We start from the raw sequence: 14,624 nt of genomic DNA on the forward strand, positions 1-14,624 counted from the left end.
TCATGACATATTTTAGTGATGAGTATCTACTATATAATTTTAATTTTATCTATTTAAATTTCAAATAAATAAAAAAACATTTAGGCCTTGTTTGATTCAACATTTAAACGTTACGTTTGGACGTTTGCACAATAAGTTGCTACAGTAATTCTGCGTAATAAATTCACGCAAAAAATTATAATCACATCTTATGGTTAAACTCAATTTTCTATTTACTTTCATCTTCAACATTTAAGTTTATAATATAAGTGTTTTTCTTTCTCAACATCTTTAAATATTTTTTTTATTCATTCTTCTTTATCTATTTTATTCATTTTTTATTATTTTATTCATTCTCTTTCATCTATTTAATCTATTACTAATTATTTTATTTATTCTCTCATCTATTTCTAATTTCTAATACTTTTATATATTTATATAAAATTATTCTAATAATAAAACATACATTTAAATTTATTTTTATTTATTATTTATAATATAAGTATCTTAATATATAAAATAATTAAATAAAATATGAAATATAAATACACACTTTTTAAAATTTATAATTATAATTTTAAAAATCAATCTAGTTTTAATTAATTATTTAAAAGTATCTATTATAATATACAATTGAAATAAATCAAGCTTAACCGAAATAAATGATGATAGGAAGAGGGTGAAAGTGTCCAAAAATAAATTGATAATAGAAAGATTGAGTTAGATGGAAGAGAGTATGAAAAGGTGAAAAAATATATAATAATAATAAATTACTTTTCTTATGGATTATAATCAACTTATATGACACTATAATAATAAAAATGGAAATGAAAATGAAAATAAAGAAAAAGTAGATTTTCAAATAAGAATATTATTAGATATTTATATATATTTTATATCATATTTATATTAAATATATTTATAAAATTTAATATATTCATATTATTTATTCTAAAATATATTATTTTTTAATTTAACTTATTTATTAATATTTAAAATTATATATTAACAAAATTTTATAAAAATTAGTATATTAATATAATTTATTTTCAAATATATTATTTTTTAATTTAAATCATTTATTAATATTTAAAATTAAATTAATAAATATATATAACATTATATATAATATTAATTATTAAATAATATTATAAATATAAAAAATAAATAATCTGAATGTATAAGCTGAATAAACATATCTAAACTTAACGATTAAATAAGTTGGGATAATATCAAACGTACTTGCAATAATATCAAACGTACTTGCGAATAAGCTTAATAAGATCGCGTCAATAAGTTGAGATTAATTAGCCCTTAGTTTAGTCGTGTATTGTCTCTTTATTTCTTAATTTCTTATTTTAAGATAACCTCACTTAAAGTGATTATAGATGATTATATTTATAATTTGTATTTTATTACTATAGATGTAAATAAACTTTTTTATAAAAATAAAAAATCTCATATATATAATACTTAATTTTCAAAGTATTCGGATTGTCGGGTCGAGAGTTGTGGTTAATTTGGATATATATGTGAGAGTAAATGGATACTTTGGCCGAATTGTGGGTTGACCCGCCCATAAACTTAAAACGGTTAAAAATAAAATTAAAAATGTTATAGGTATGTTTCGAACTCGCAACCTAACAAAATAAGTACAAACATTTAACTATTTAGGCTAATACTTATATTTTTGATGCCTTCGAACACGATTCACACTCCTTGGCGGTTAGTTGGAAAACAAAGAAGCTAAGCCCGAAAATAGAAGGATGTGACGGGCTGATGTACACAGCCCAGCAGCAGGCCTATTAAGGCAAGCGAAAAAAAAGCATTTATTGTTTCAATTAATGCCCCTGTTAAGATAAGAGGATTGTAGCGAGTGTAGCCTAGGGCAGTCAAGGGCTGATTCAGTTAATGTCCAACGAATTAGTCCCCAATTTCGACTTGTTGTCCGCCTACAATCGTGCAAAAAGAGTAAGTTTCCCAAGTATGATCATACATTCAGCAAATAAGATTCAGTCCCTCGATTTTACCTTTGATAGAGTTCGTGAAATATTTTCAGTTGACTGCCTTAGACGAATTAGCTCAATCTTCGACTTTCATTCACTACTTCACCTGCGAACGACTACTAGACAGCACGAGCACTCCTACACAAGGGGACTGCTCCCAAGTAAAGACTCAACGGGCTAAGCCACCAAAACCAAGAACCTATTTCCTTTCTTACCGGTAGGACTACTTGAAAAGGCCCCTGAGTTGGCCGGGGAAAATCCTAAGGCAACTCGAGATGACCAAGATATAGCGGAGTTTAGGTGGTATGGTACAAGGCTTGAAGTGTGGGTCTTGGGCAGACGTCCGGAACCTTCTTTTTCTTTCAAGAATGGAGTTAGCCTTTTGTCAAAGATCCTTCAAATTGGAAAGTTTTCTGCGTTCAGTCAATCTACGACGGAGAGAATGGTTCCAATTGTCACAGGTTTGCAACACCAAATTTGATGAACACGGAACGTTTTAACAATATAAGTTTAACTTTTTAACTAACTAATCTCTCTATATATATATAATGATGCTTAATTTTTAAAGTGTCCGGATTATTAAGTATAAACTCTACTTTTTAACTAATTAATTTCTCTATATATAATGATGCTTAATTTTCAAAGTGTCCGGATTACCTACTTTTTAACTAACTATAATATATATATATATATATATATATATATATATATATATATATATATATATATATATATATATATATATAAATAAATAAATGATACTTAATTTTCAATATCCAGATTATTCAATTAAAAAGTTGTGGTTAATTTGGATATATATAAAAGTAGATTAAAAATACTATTACATTTTTATAGTAATTTTTTTTCTCAATATTTATATAATTATTATTAGTAAAAAAAGGACAGCATAATGATTTGTTTCCTTTAAATAAAAGTTATGATATAAAGTTGAATTATTGAGTTAAAGCACACCCAAAGCTGTTCATGACTTATGATGACATCATAAAATTTACTAACTCATAATCTGGAATTGACCAGAATGTCTAAGTTAAGAAATTTCGATCTCTCACATAAAAATTGACTTTATTATAAATGATTTTTGTGATTTGCTAGCTAAAATAAACAAGTCATCTTTTATAGAAATATTCTTAGAAGGACAATCAAATTTGAAAGTTTGTCCTCTATGGATGACATTTATAAAGTAGAAATTGAGGTAAGTACCAATAATTATCAATTTGATTACTTGGTAAGTATTTTTTATTCATTCATTTTAATAAATATATTTGTGATTTTATATAATTAATTGTGTTTATAGTTTCGAGACAGAATCGGGGTGAGATCGTAGTGGGGACACAAATATCATCCTCACCCTATCCCTTGTTAAACCGAGAAAAATCCACCCCAAATACAACAATTCGGTTCGATTACATGTCAACCAATGGGTACGTTATGGTCGGTCGTATAAATCAATGAATCCCTCATTTTAAAAAGAACAGGACCCTTTCAAGGTCTCGTTGCTTCGCTGAATCACTTGAGCCCTGATACATTTTAAGTGTCATGGAGCTATACTACTGAGCTTAAGGATTACAATGTGTACCCGTATACTTGATACTCGCGGGTACCTTATGATCGGGTTCGGGGTCAGGAATGGGAGTGAAAATGATTACCTCATCGATGTTAGAAGTGTGCAAAACCCAAACCCGATACCCAAATTATTAATATTAAAATATACATATATATATTTATTAAAATTTAAAATGACTTTTCAAATTTTATATATCTACCATCATTACAAATTTACAATAAATATATTATTTATATTACTCATAATCTCGTACTCACACTCCACTCTAACATCATTTTAATTTATTTTTCTCATCACTCTTAATCTTCATTTTTTCTTAATAACAAAATATTTTTCTCTCTCTATCTACTCTTCACTTTTTATTTTCAAGTTCAACAATTTTTCAACTTTCTTTTACATTCTCTCTAGTTTTTGTTGAATACGTTATATTTTTCAGCTTTTACATTATAACTATGCAATGAAATCGGGTATAATATTTAGTATATTTAAAAAATAATAAATATAAATTATTGAGTAATAGGATATTCATCTAGCATAGAATACCCAACGAATTAGGGATGTGATACAAATAGAGATACACGATGGATTCAGGGTCAAATATTAAATGAAAATCAAATTCGATGAAGAATACTTCACTACCCAACAGGTAAGCTCTAAGTGAGCATGTAAAATCTCTATTGTCATACATACCTAAATAAGTCATTACAAATATACAATAAATATATTATTTATATTACTCATAGTCTCTTACCTACCCTCCACTCCAACATCATTTTAATTTATTTTCTTCATAACTCTTAATTTCATTTTTTTAATAACAAAATATTTTCTCTCTCTACTCACTCTTTCCTTTTTATTTTTAAGTTCAACAATCTTTTAACTCTTTTTACATTCTCTAGTTTTTGTTTGTTATATTTTTCAACTTTTACATCAATGCAATAAAAATCGAATATAATATTTAGTATATTTAGAAAATAATAAATATAAATTATCAGGTAATGGGATACTAATCAAGTATAGAGTACCCGACGAATTGGGGATATGATATAAATAAAGATAACCGTCGGATTTAGGATCGGATAGTAAAATGATAATCAGATTCGATAACTAAGTCAGATATTATGCTTTGTTCAAAAAGTGACTACTTCCAAATCCAAGCCCATTTCCAGGGGTTGTCATCCTTTTCCAGTGATTGCTAAGAACATTTAGTTAATTTCAATATCATCTTTAACACCAATTATTTCAAATTTATTAGCCAGCCTAAACTTGGATGTGCATTAGCCCATTCCATAACTAAAAGCTACAAATATTTATTGCCATAAAAATTCCTTAGTGTTTTCTTCAAAAACATTCTAATAATATGATTTTTTTTTAATCTAAATTTAAAACATTAATATTAGGATCCAATATGATTTTCAGTGAATTTTTAAACAATTAATATTGAAAAGAGTTACCAAAAAAAACTTAAGCGGCATTAACACAAACACCTTATATGCATTTCATATCTTAACCTTCATCGTCTTCTTCTTCATCGCTACCATTATCTTCTCCATAACCACCACCAATCTCACAGATCCGATTCCATACAATCACCGGAACAGGTACAACTGACAATCTAGGCTGCCGGAAAAGCGCAAAATCCTTCTTCAAATCACCATCGGCCTTCATCTCCTTCAAATCAACTGGCCGCTTCATCTCTGCAACCGCTTTCACATCCACGGCACCGTCGCCATCGTCGCCATCATCGTACCACTGGCGAACGACGGAGACGACTCCTACAACTCGACGGGATTTGGAGCCGGAATGGTAGAAGAAACAGAGGTCGTTGAGACGCATAGATTTGAGGTTTTTTTGTGCTTGTTTGTTTTTTACGCCGTCCCATTTGGAGATACCTCCGTTGACAGCTTGATCTTCCCATGACCATTCTCCTGGTTCGGTTTTGAGAAGCCAGTAGTTTTTGTCTATCTTCATTTTTATGGAATTGAATCTGTTTCTTGAAATGCTTGAAGATTTGACATTAATGGTGAAGAATGTTGAAGGGTTGGAAAGAAGAGAAAACATTTGGCGGGAAACTAAATCTGTTATGGCGCTAGTATAGGTAATTGGAATAATCTTATTTATACAACAATTTTTTTTATTATGTTAAAAATTCAAATTAATTAATTAAAATTATTTTTTTTTAATGTTTTTCTTTTATTGAAAAAAAGGGAATTTATATTAAAAATGAAAAAAAGAAAATCGTTTCAGTACAAACGATAAAGAATGGAAAAAAAAAAACCTTACTTAATAAATTATCGAGTTTGTAAATCATCGAGAAAACGATTAACTCTCCAACCGATTTTACTAACTTTCTTGAACGAATCTCAAAAAACGTCGTAATAATAACATTATGAATGATACGTATCGGACGACCACGATCATGGAAAGTTCGACAATTTTCTAAAACCAGATAATTTACCAAAAAATAATTTGATTGATAACTCAAATATATAGGTCTGTCTTAGCGAACCACTTGTAGCAATGTGTGGGCCTATATAACCCCATTGAAATCATTCTTAATCATAGAAACATATGACTTTTCAAGAATGTATTCTTTTCCTTGATTCCTACTAATTATACTAATTAGGAGAGGAGAAACTTGTTCTATAATAAAAGAAAAAATAGATGAAAGTTAGTTTTAATTAATAAATCATCTTTCTTTTCATCCATCTTTTACTTCAAAATTTTTATAATTAATCACATCTTTCTTTCTTATCAAATAAAAATAAAATCACTATTAATTTTACCAATTTTAAAAACTGATTAAGATGATGACAATATTAATTTTATCCGAATAACCTTATGCCAAAAAAAACATAAATTCAAATTTAGCTTTAACTAATAAATCAACATTTTTTTATCCATTTTTTACTTAACATTTTTATAATTGAATCACATATTTCGTATCAAATCACAAAATACTAATTTCCTCCAAAATAACCTTCAAGTTAATTGTTTTTTCAACAATTTTGTTTATTCATTATTTTAATAAGCTAGTATTGCTCTTAATCAATCTAGGTCATTGGGAATTAAATTTAAAACATTTAATCTATTATTTATTATTTAAGACGGTTATAAAAATATTTTCTCAATTCTTATTAAAAACGATTTAAATAAATGATCTAGATTAAAAAAATTACAAATGTGTCTATAGTAAGATCATTTAAAATAAAGAGTTGATGAACATGTATTAATTTTAAAAGTTGAATCAATCCAATTAATGTTGCCTGATCCTCATATTATCATCTTAAAACTTTTTCTGCAACTTTACACACTACATGTATCCACCTCCCACTCAGATGTACAAGTTGAAATTCAAAAAAAAAAAAAAACAATTTAGTAGCAAATGTTTGACTAGGTTAGAAAAATGGGGAGTGACAACCACCAGACCAGACCAGTTACATAACATAAATGATTCAAATTTCAATTTCCATATATAACACAACAACAGCCAACAAGAAACAACAACAATTGTGTGGGGGTGTTTGGTTCTCTTCTAAAAATTATGATGATCATCGGCCACCACCTTTCTGCTTCTTATCTTCAAGAGCAGAAGCCTCATTTAACATATCCGCCGCATCCTTGTGCATATCCAGCTTTGCAAGGGCAACTGCCTGCATGTAAAAAGCAGTTGACCAATCTGGGACCACACATTGCGCTTGCATTGCATCTCTTAGAGCCGCGTCTGGTTGGTCGCACAGAAGATAACATAGGCTCCGTCTTGCATATACAGTTGGGGAGATCATTGTTCCAACGTCTATGAACTGCATTTCAAGCATTATTAGCCCAATTTTATTATCCATAACACAAATCACCACAATTCATATATAGCAATAACTAAATTTGATCTAATTTTCCAGACCAATACCAACACCAATCCAACTCATTTCATTAATCCAATGGGACCAATTAACCAACCAAAGCCTGATATGTGAAGAATATTAGTTTGTTAGGATTTTGTTCTATTGGTAGTATAGATAATTATGGTATAATCAATTAGTGTGATTGTCTGCTAAGTAAAATTGACTCATAAATCCCTTGATTATAGGTATCCATTTTGTGGATTAGATTTATACAAGTTATATAAATAGGTAGTCAATAGGTTATCAATGTTATGTTGAATGATGAATGAATCTGATTTTCCTCACATTTCCTTTTCTTCTGATTCTTACCCCATTTCAACCTTAAAAAATATTTGGTTTCTGCAAAGTAGATGGGAATTTAGTAGTTAAAAGAAAGCAATAAAAGATGGAAGCTGGGAAGAAATAGGATATAATAATTGCTGAATGATTGTTTTCCAATGAACATTCTTGTATTTCTGAAGAAACTGTCAAGAGATTGAGGACAAACAGTCTGATTTGTATTTTCTGATATATTTGTACAACGGATGATAAGGATAAGGATATACACAAGTAAAAGCAACATTGAAAACCCAAAATGTCTCCTAGAAAGAAACAATGTAAACTACAAGTTAGACAATGTGCTTTGACCGATCATGGTGAGCTGTTCACACTACAACTTTAAGATCCTTTCGGTGGTGATCCTGAGTATATTAAGTTTTCTTCGAATCCATATGCCCTCACATATTCCAAGAAAACTGCTTCTTTCAATCACTGATTGCTTTTTACTTCGTCATGTATCAGGGTTACCCATCACATAAGTGCAGTATCGCAAAATTTATTGGTAAGATATCTTAGAATTCTATGCACATCATTCAACTCCATCAATAACTGGATTGTAAGAAAACGTGTGTTCTTTAGAGGAATTGATCATGATTTGACTTACAACCTTACAGAGAATCTGATATCGTGTATGTGATAACTCGTATGAAAGGCTCAACAATGGATATGATGTTAGTGGACTTCTATGGACACATTCCTATCCAATTTACATAGGAAGAAAAGGGCTGCTGTACAAATCTAGCATAACAAGCATGCTGAAGAACTTGATTGTAGTCATGGGTGAAACACATATAAGTATATTAGCGCAATTCAGACGTTCCTACCTGAATTATGTGAGAGTGCTTAGCCTAAAATTTCAAAAAATACCTGAGAATAACAATCTATAGCAGTCTTAAAATCCTTATCACGGAATGCCAAGTCACCACGCTTTCTTGCGTCCAGCATGTCTTTCATCTGTTGTGTCCACTCTTGAAAAGATAACTGCACCATTCAATAAATAACTTGATAAACAGCTAATAAACTAATGAAATCGAAAATTACAATGTCAAAATTGATTTGTTCTAGCTACTTACCTCATTAGTTCCTTCATCGTCTTTATAGTGAGTCATTACCAAAATTTGATGGATGGCTGTGAGGTCCATTCGTTGACAAGCATCACCCATTGGTGAAAGAGGATGTTGAGGGGTAACTGGCGCCTCCTCATTCTTAGGTATACCCAACATCACATAAGATTGAATCTGATATAAAACATCATGAATACGTAATATTATTGTTCACGATGCAAATATGACCCTAACTTGAGTGAAAATTTAATTAAATAAACGAAATTGCAATACACTCAAGAATTCATACTGCATGTTAAGAGTTTTGAGAATCAAAGCTAACTCACATCAACTTTATTCTGCAATGGAGAAAGAGTATCAACAAGGTCTCTTGTGTTTGGCCTCTCTCTAGGTTCATACTGCAAACACTTTGAAGCTAAATCAAGAACAACAGTAGCCTCTTCGGTTGAAAAGTTCCCTTCCAAGTGTGAATCAATCAAAAGAAGAATGTTCTTCCCGCGTATCATGTCAAGAGCCTGCATAAGGACAAAATTTCTTAATAAAGTATCGTATGAAATATATTTGACTTTATATCTTCGATCCATTATCATAAATATCAGCTCCTTTAACTTCTTTTAAGTTGATCACATACAATTCCAAATGTAAAATAAATTAAGAGAAAGTATTCACAAAAGTGAAATCAACTGTGATGAACTGATAAACTCTAGTAAAAAATTCAATACAATTCCGTCTACAATGAGCAGAAAGCAATTCAAAAAGAAGAGATCCATGACACTGCTTCAGCAATGCAAACATATTTCTCCTGCATGCTTACAAATTAGAAACTTGAAGCTGGAAAACTGTATTAGTAGTAAGTTCATAATAGAGATGTTGAGCCCATTTGAAAACAACATTTTTAGTAAATTAACAGTTTTGATTGGGTTCCTTTCAAAAATAATTTTGATTGGGTTCCGTTCAAATAATAGTTTTGATTGGGTCTTAGGAAAAAAAACTGCTAATTTATTTAGAGACACAAATACAGTTTCATTTGATATTAAATTCGGTTGGTTGAGATCACAATTTTATTTGACAAATAGATTGGTAGTTTGAAATATCATCTATAATTTAAAAACAAAAAGTAAAACATTTTCATTCAGTATAAAGTGAGGGGACACATGTGGCTGGAAATTAAGTTGGATGATCTGCTCATACTATTGGTGCACTTTTTCAGCTTTAGATAATTTGCCAAATGAAATGTGATCCAACATATCCGATTCTCACTAAGAACGCCTTAAGTTGAAACAGGGGATCGTGCTAGTTTCCTAAAATTCAAAAAAAAGTTGATCCAACATATAAAACAACACATCTTCTCCACAAAAAAGTTAAGTGATTGAGGCACTTGTCATAGAACAATTAGTGTCTGAAAGGTGCCTTAATTGCCCATCATGGAAACAATTAGAATTCAGGGAGGAATATTTGGTCCAAATGGTTGAGAAACTGGTGTGTGAAGATCTGATGAAATCCCATATTGTTCCAAGCACTAAACCCATCCAAGATGCATGAATGTGTAGAAAACACTAGGGTTCGATAGGGTTCTAAGAAGAGGGGTGAGAAGGCAAGAGAATTTGGAGAAGAGATAAATAAGTTGTTTATTGCATAATCCTAATTGGAACCCAAGGTTCCATTTAAATACTAAGAAAACCCTAAATTTCAATCCTTATCTAAACAGGAATAATATAAATCCTATCCTATTATTAATGAACTAATAATAATCCAATACTACTAATCTTATCCTAACCTATTTTAACTACTAACTGGACCATTAACCGCCTTCAGGCCAAAGCATCCTCCAACCCAACCGCATTCCGCAGGTGCCCTAAGTGCTCATAACACACCGCTTCATCTTAACCCTTCGTTCCTCCTTTAATTTCAGCCGCTTGATCACATATATAAAATGGAGGAGCAGCTAACACTAGCTTATTTAGTAACAGAATGGCCATGGGTTTCCTAACATATTTGTGGGGACAACAAAATACTAATCGATATAACATGATAAGGGGGAAAGTGTAACTAAGCATTATTTTTACCAGCAGATTGTACTGTTACTCTTTCTTCTCCAAGATTTAATTATTGTGTCCATCTCCAAATTGGATAATCCTTGTTTAATAAGAGAAATATGAAACATAGGCTTGTATGTTTTGCTATAAGAGCATGTGATGCAAACTAGAAACAGGGTGAAAACATATCCATAAAATATGAAGAAGCCCAGGGAACACATACAACAGAGCATTCAAGCTAGAGTGGCACCTATAATAGCTGTAAAACATGTGTAAGCATAATAAAACAAACAAGCCTATGGTTGTACTTAGCATGGTAAGAACACTATTAATTTTTCTCTTAGATTTGTTGATTAAAGAAATCTCTAGGTACCAGCCTAAATGAGGGAGATATATATGTAAACAGCCCAATTTTACTTTTTACCAAAGGCATAACATAGACCTGTTTTTGTATACCATTTTTCATGTTGATCATATTACCAAAAAAATCTACATTTTGTTATATTTTCTAAGCCACAATGATCTAAGAAGTAAAACAAAAAATTACAATAAAATTTGGATCATGATTTAAAAAATAATTACATAGCAAATGAAGCAACAAAAAATTACACTATAATTGGGATCATTATTCAAAAAATATTATGAAAGATCCAGGAAAATCTTATACCAAACGGGAAAAAATCACATCCAATTTTGAACTTTGGTGATTTTTCAATAGTATTGTGACTGACAGAAATCATAACAAAATACAAGTTTACAAATAGGCTTTGTGAAGCACTTACATGACTTGGTGGGATGTGCTTTCCACTAAGAAGATCCAGAAGCACTGTTCCAAAGCTAAATATGACACTTTCTGGGGTAACCCTTCCTGCAATAATGCACACTGACTTAGCTGATTGATGTAGATTCATTGATTAAACAACCCAATCTGAACTGCAGTCATACATAACAAAGACAGGAATGCATATCCATGTACATATATTGTGTGGAAATACAACAAAGAACACAACAGAAGTTGGCGATGAATGGGCAGCGTTTGATGGCTGATAAATCTGACAATTCGAATAATCTAGCAATCTTAACCATGGTGTTAGAAGTACACATATCCATAGTTAATGGTAGTAGTAGTAGGTAAATAGAAGTACACATAGTGGAGTATGCATTATATGGAGTAATGAATGAAATAGTTACTGAATAGATTATCTCTATCTCGTCTCATCTACAAATTTTACATCTCAATATGTAACACAATGGCCTTGTTCAGTTTTGGTTATTCGTGATTAATCTCAAATAACCCACCATCAATTAATTAATCCCCTCGTCAATTAAATCATTCAAATCATGAACCAAAAATACCAAAGTACCATCTTTTCCTTTTTCTTTTTTAAAAAAAAAGTCATTATATATTTATTTTCCTAATATCCTTATGCCCAAATAATCTATACCGAACAGGTTATTTAGAAATAACCCATAACCGAACAAGGTCCATACTTCATCCTGTTACCAATTTCCTCTAGATAAATCAAGGGATATGTGGTTATTTTGAAATAATCTTTTTGTTTAATGACTTAATCTTTTTAATGAAAAAATGAATTATTTGTGTTACCAAAATATCTTTAATTTTTTAAAATATTATAAATAAATAAATAAATAAACACTTTAGTATTTAGTTGATGATTTAAATAATTTGATAGAAGTGAGTGTCGATGAGATATAGTTTTATTTGGATTTAATCCAAATATTCCACATCAAACAACCCCCAAACAAAAAACAAAAGGGAAATTCTCTCCTTAATCTTAATAAATTTCTAAATACTCGAATCTTTACCAAAAAAAAAATGAAGAAATCTGCAACAAAGGCATAGCGCCGCTAACACTTTTGCCAACTTAGAAAATAGCATATACTGATCTCTCAACCCTCTTATATGAAGTATGTTTAATGAATGCAAACTCAGACAAACATATATAATTATATGGAGAAGAGAATCATAAAGATGGTTAGATAATACCATTTCTAAGATACTCAGGAGGTGTATAAGCAAGGTTTGTACTGTAACTTTTCCCATCTCTGCTGTTTTTCATCAAACCAAAACATGATAACCGCGGATCACCATTCTGCCAAAAACATTGAGAATTTGACTTAACTGAATTAAAAGTTTTCATTAGAATAATCTACTAATCAAGAGTCAAAAATAAGCATTACCTCATCAAATAGAACCCTATAGGCATTCAGATCATGATACAATGGTCGATTTTCACTTCTACAATATTCTAATGCTTCTGCAATATATAAGGCGGCCCTCAATCGCATAGCCCACTCAAGCGTTTGATTCTCCCCTGTTGAAATATTAGTAATTTGAAGAAACAGAATGAGAATTTGATGTCAAAATGTCAAAACCAGTATATAAAGATTCAGAAAATGACAACTTTTTTGCAATTAGGGCAAAATATCAGTTCCCAAATAGGGTGCATTTCTATATGTTTGCTCATTAGGTTGTTGATTAACTAAAAGATTCAGTATCTTTTAAATGTAAATGAAGTTCAAATTTAATTGAAAAAGCTACTTACAGTGAAACAAATGTTTAGCTAAGGTATCATTTGGCATATATTCTGCAACAAGAAGCCTCTCTTCTCCATCACAGCAATAACCAATCAAATTGGCTAAACGCTTGTGTCTCAGCTTCCCTACACCCCAAGCTTCATCCTGAAATATCAGAATCATGAGAAAACCCTAAGAAAGAAAGCTGGGAATAAATGAAAGAGCAGTACAGCAAACTGTTTGGGATCGGGCCAAGCCATTTTAGTAAATTTCTTGATGGCGATCCAACGCCTGTTTTGAAGACGGGCTTTGTAGACAACATTAGGGGCTCTCTCTCCGCTTTCAGAGACGATGAAATCTGAGCTGAAATTGTTGGTGGCGGCTTTAAGGTCGGAGAGGGAGAACTCAGAGAAGACCGGTACTGTTCCAGGTACGACGGCGGCTGAAGAAGCAGATGTGCCATTAGAGATTTGAGGATTGAATTGGGTTCGTGGATGAGATTTTTCTGAGATGGGTACTCGAGCAAAGATAGAATGAAAACAACCCATGATGTATTTCGTGTTGACTTAAACTTAAAGAATGGTGGGTAGTCCCTGATTTCAAATAATAGTCTTGAATGTTTTCATGGTCTGGAAGGAAAGAGAGAAAGATTGGAGTTTGAAGTTTATAATAGTGAAATCGTGTAGAGTCGGTAGTAGTAGAGAGGATGAGGAAGAGATCTGATCCAAACAACGAAATGAAATCGAATCAAAACTGGACTGCAGCCTTCTCTTCTCTCTTTCTCCTCTTACTGACAAAAACTCTGTAACTTTTCTTTGTTTTTCACTCTTTTTCGAGCTTTGACAGCATGCAATGCGCTACTCTTGTCCCTTGTTTCATCTTTCCTTTTTTCTTTTTTGGTATGTATTTTGTCAAAAACAAAATCTTGTTTAATAAAACAAAATGGGTTAGTTGAGATTTATTTAATAAAAATTACTAAAATATTTTTTATATTTTAAATTTTAATTTCATAAAATAAAAAAGTAAGAAAAGTAAGGAGAGTCGTGTTAATTTTTTACATTTTATAGATTAAATAAATTAATTTTAAAAACAAAATCAAGATAAAACGGATTCACACTTAAAACACACATTTTAATTTTAAGGAAATATCATAGGAGAATAATGCTAACTAGAGTTATTTCCCTACGTTGTAGGGT

General features: G+C 30.6%; 2 protein-coding genes across 2 annotated transcripts; both read right to left on the reverse strand.

The window, feature by feature from the left end:
- Positions 1–5,024: 5,024 nt before the first annotated feature.
- Positions 5,025–5,645, reverse strand: LOC124932359 (thymocyte nuclear protein 1). Its single transcript, XM_047472978.1, has one exon. It carries the CDS (start codon positions 5,629–5,631, stop codon positions 5,077–5,079), a length of 555 nt encoding a protein of 184 aa, XP_047328934.1. The 5' UTR covers positions 5,632–5,645; the 3' UTR covers positions 5,025–5,076.
- Positions 5,646–6,812: 1,167 nt separating this feature from the next.
- On the reverse strand, positions 6,813–14,204 carry LOC124930642 (serine/threonine-protein kinase BSK1-like). The gene is made up of 9 exons (XM_047470969.1): positions 13,659–14,204; positions 13,458–13,593; positions 13,093–13,226; positions 12,899–13,004; positions 11,673–11,758; positions 9,181–9,369; positions 8,864–9,028; positions 8,658–8,771; positions 6,813–7,373 (listed from the first exon to the last, which is right to left on the reverse strand). Exons 1-9 carry the CDS (start codon positions 13,974–13,976, stop codon positions 7,122–7,124), a joined length of 1,500 nt encoding a protein of 499 aa, XP_047326925.1. The 5' UTR covers positions 13,977–14,204; the 3' UTR covers positions 6,813–7,121.
- Between the last annotated feature and the right edge of the window lie 420 nt (positions 14,205–14,624).

This window comes from Impatiens glandulifera, chromosome 3, assembly GCF_907164915.1.
Source record: "Impatiens glandulifera chromosome 3, dImpGla2.1, whole genome shotgun sequence".
Classification (NCBI taxonomy): domain Eukaryota; kingdom Viridiplantae; phylum Streptophyta; class Magnoliopsida; order Ericales; family Balsaminaceae; genus Impatiens; species Impatiens glandulifera.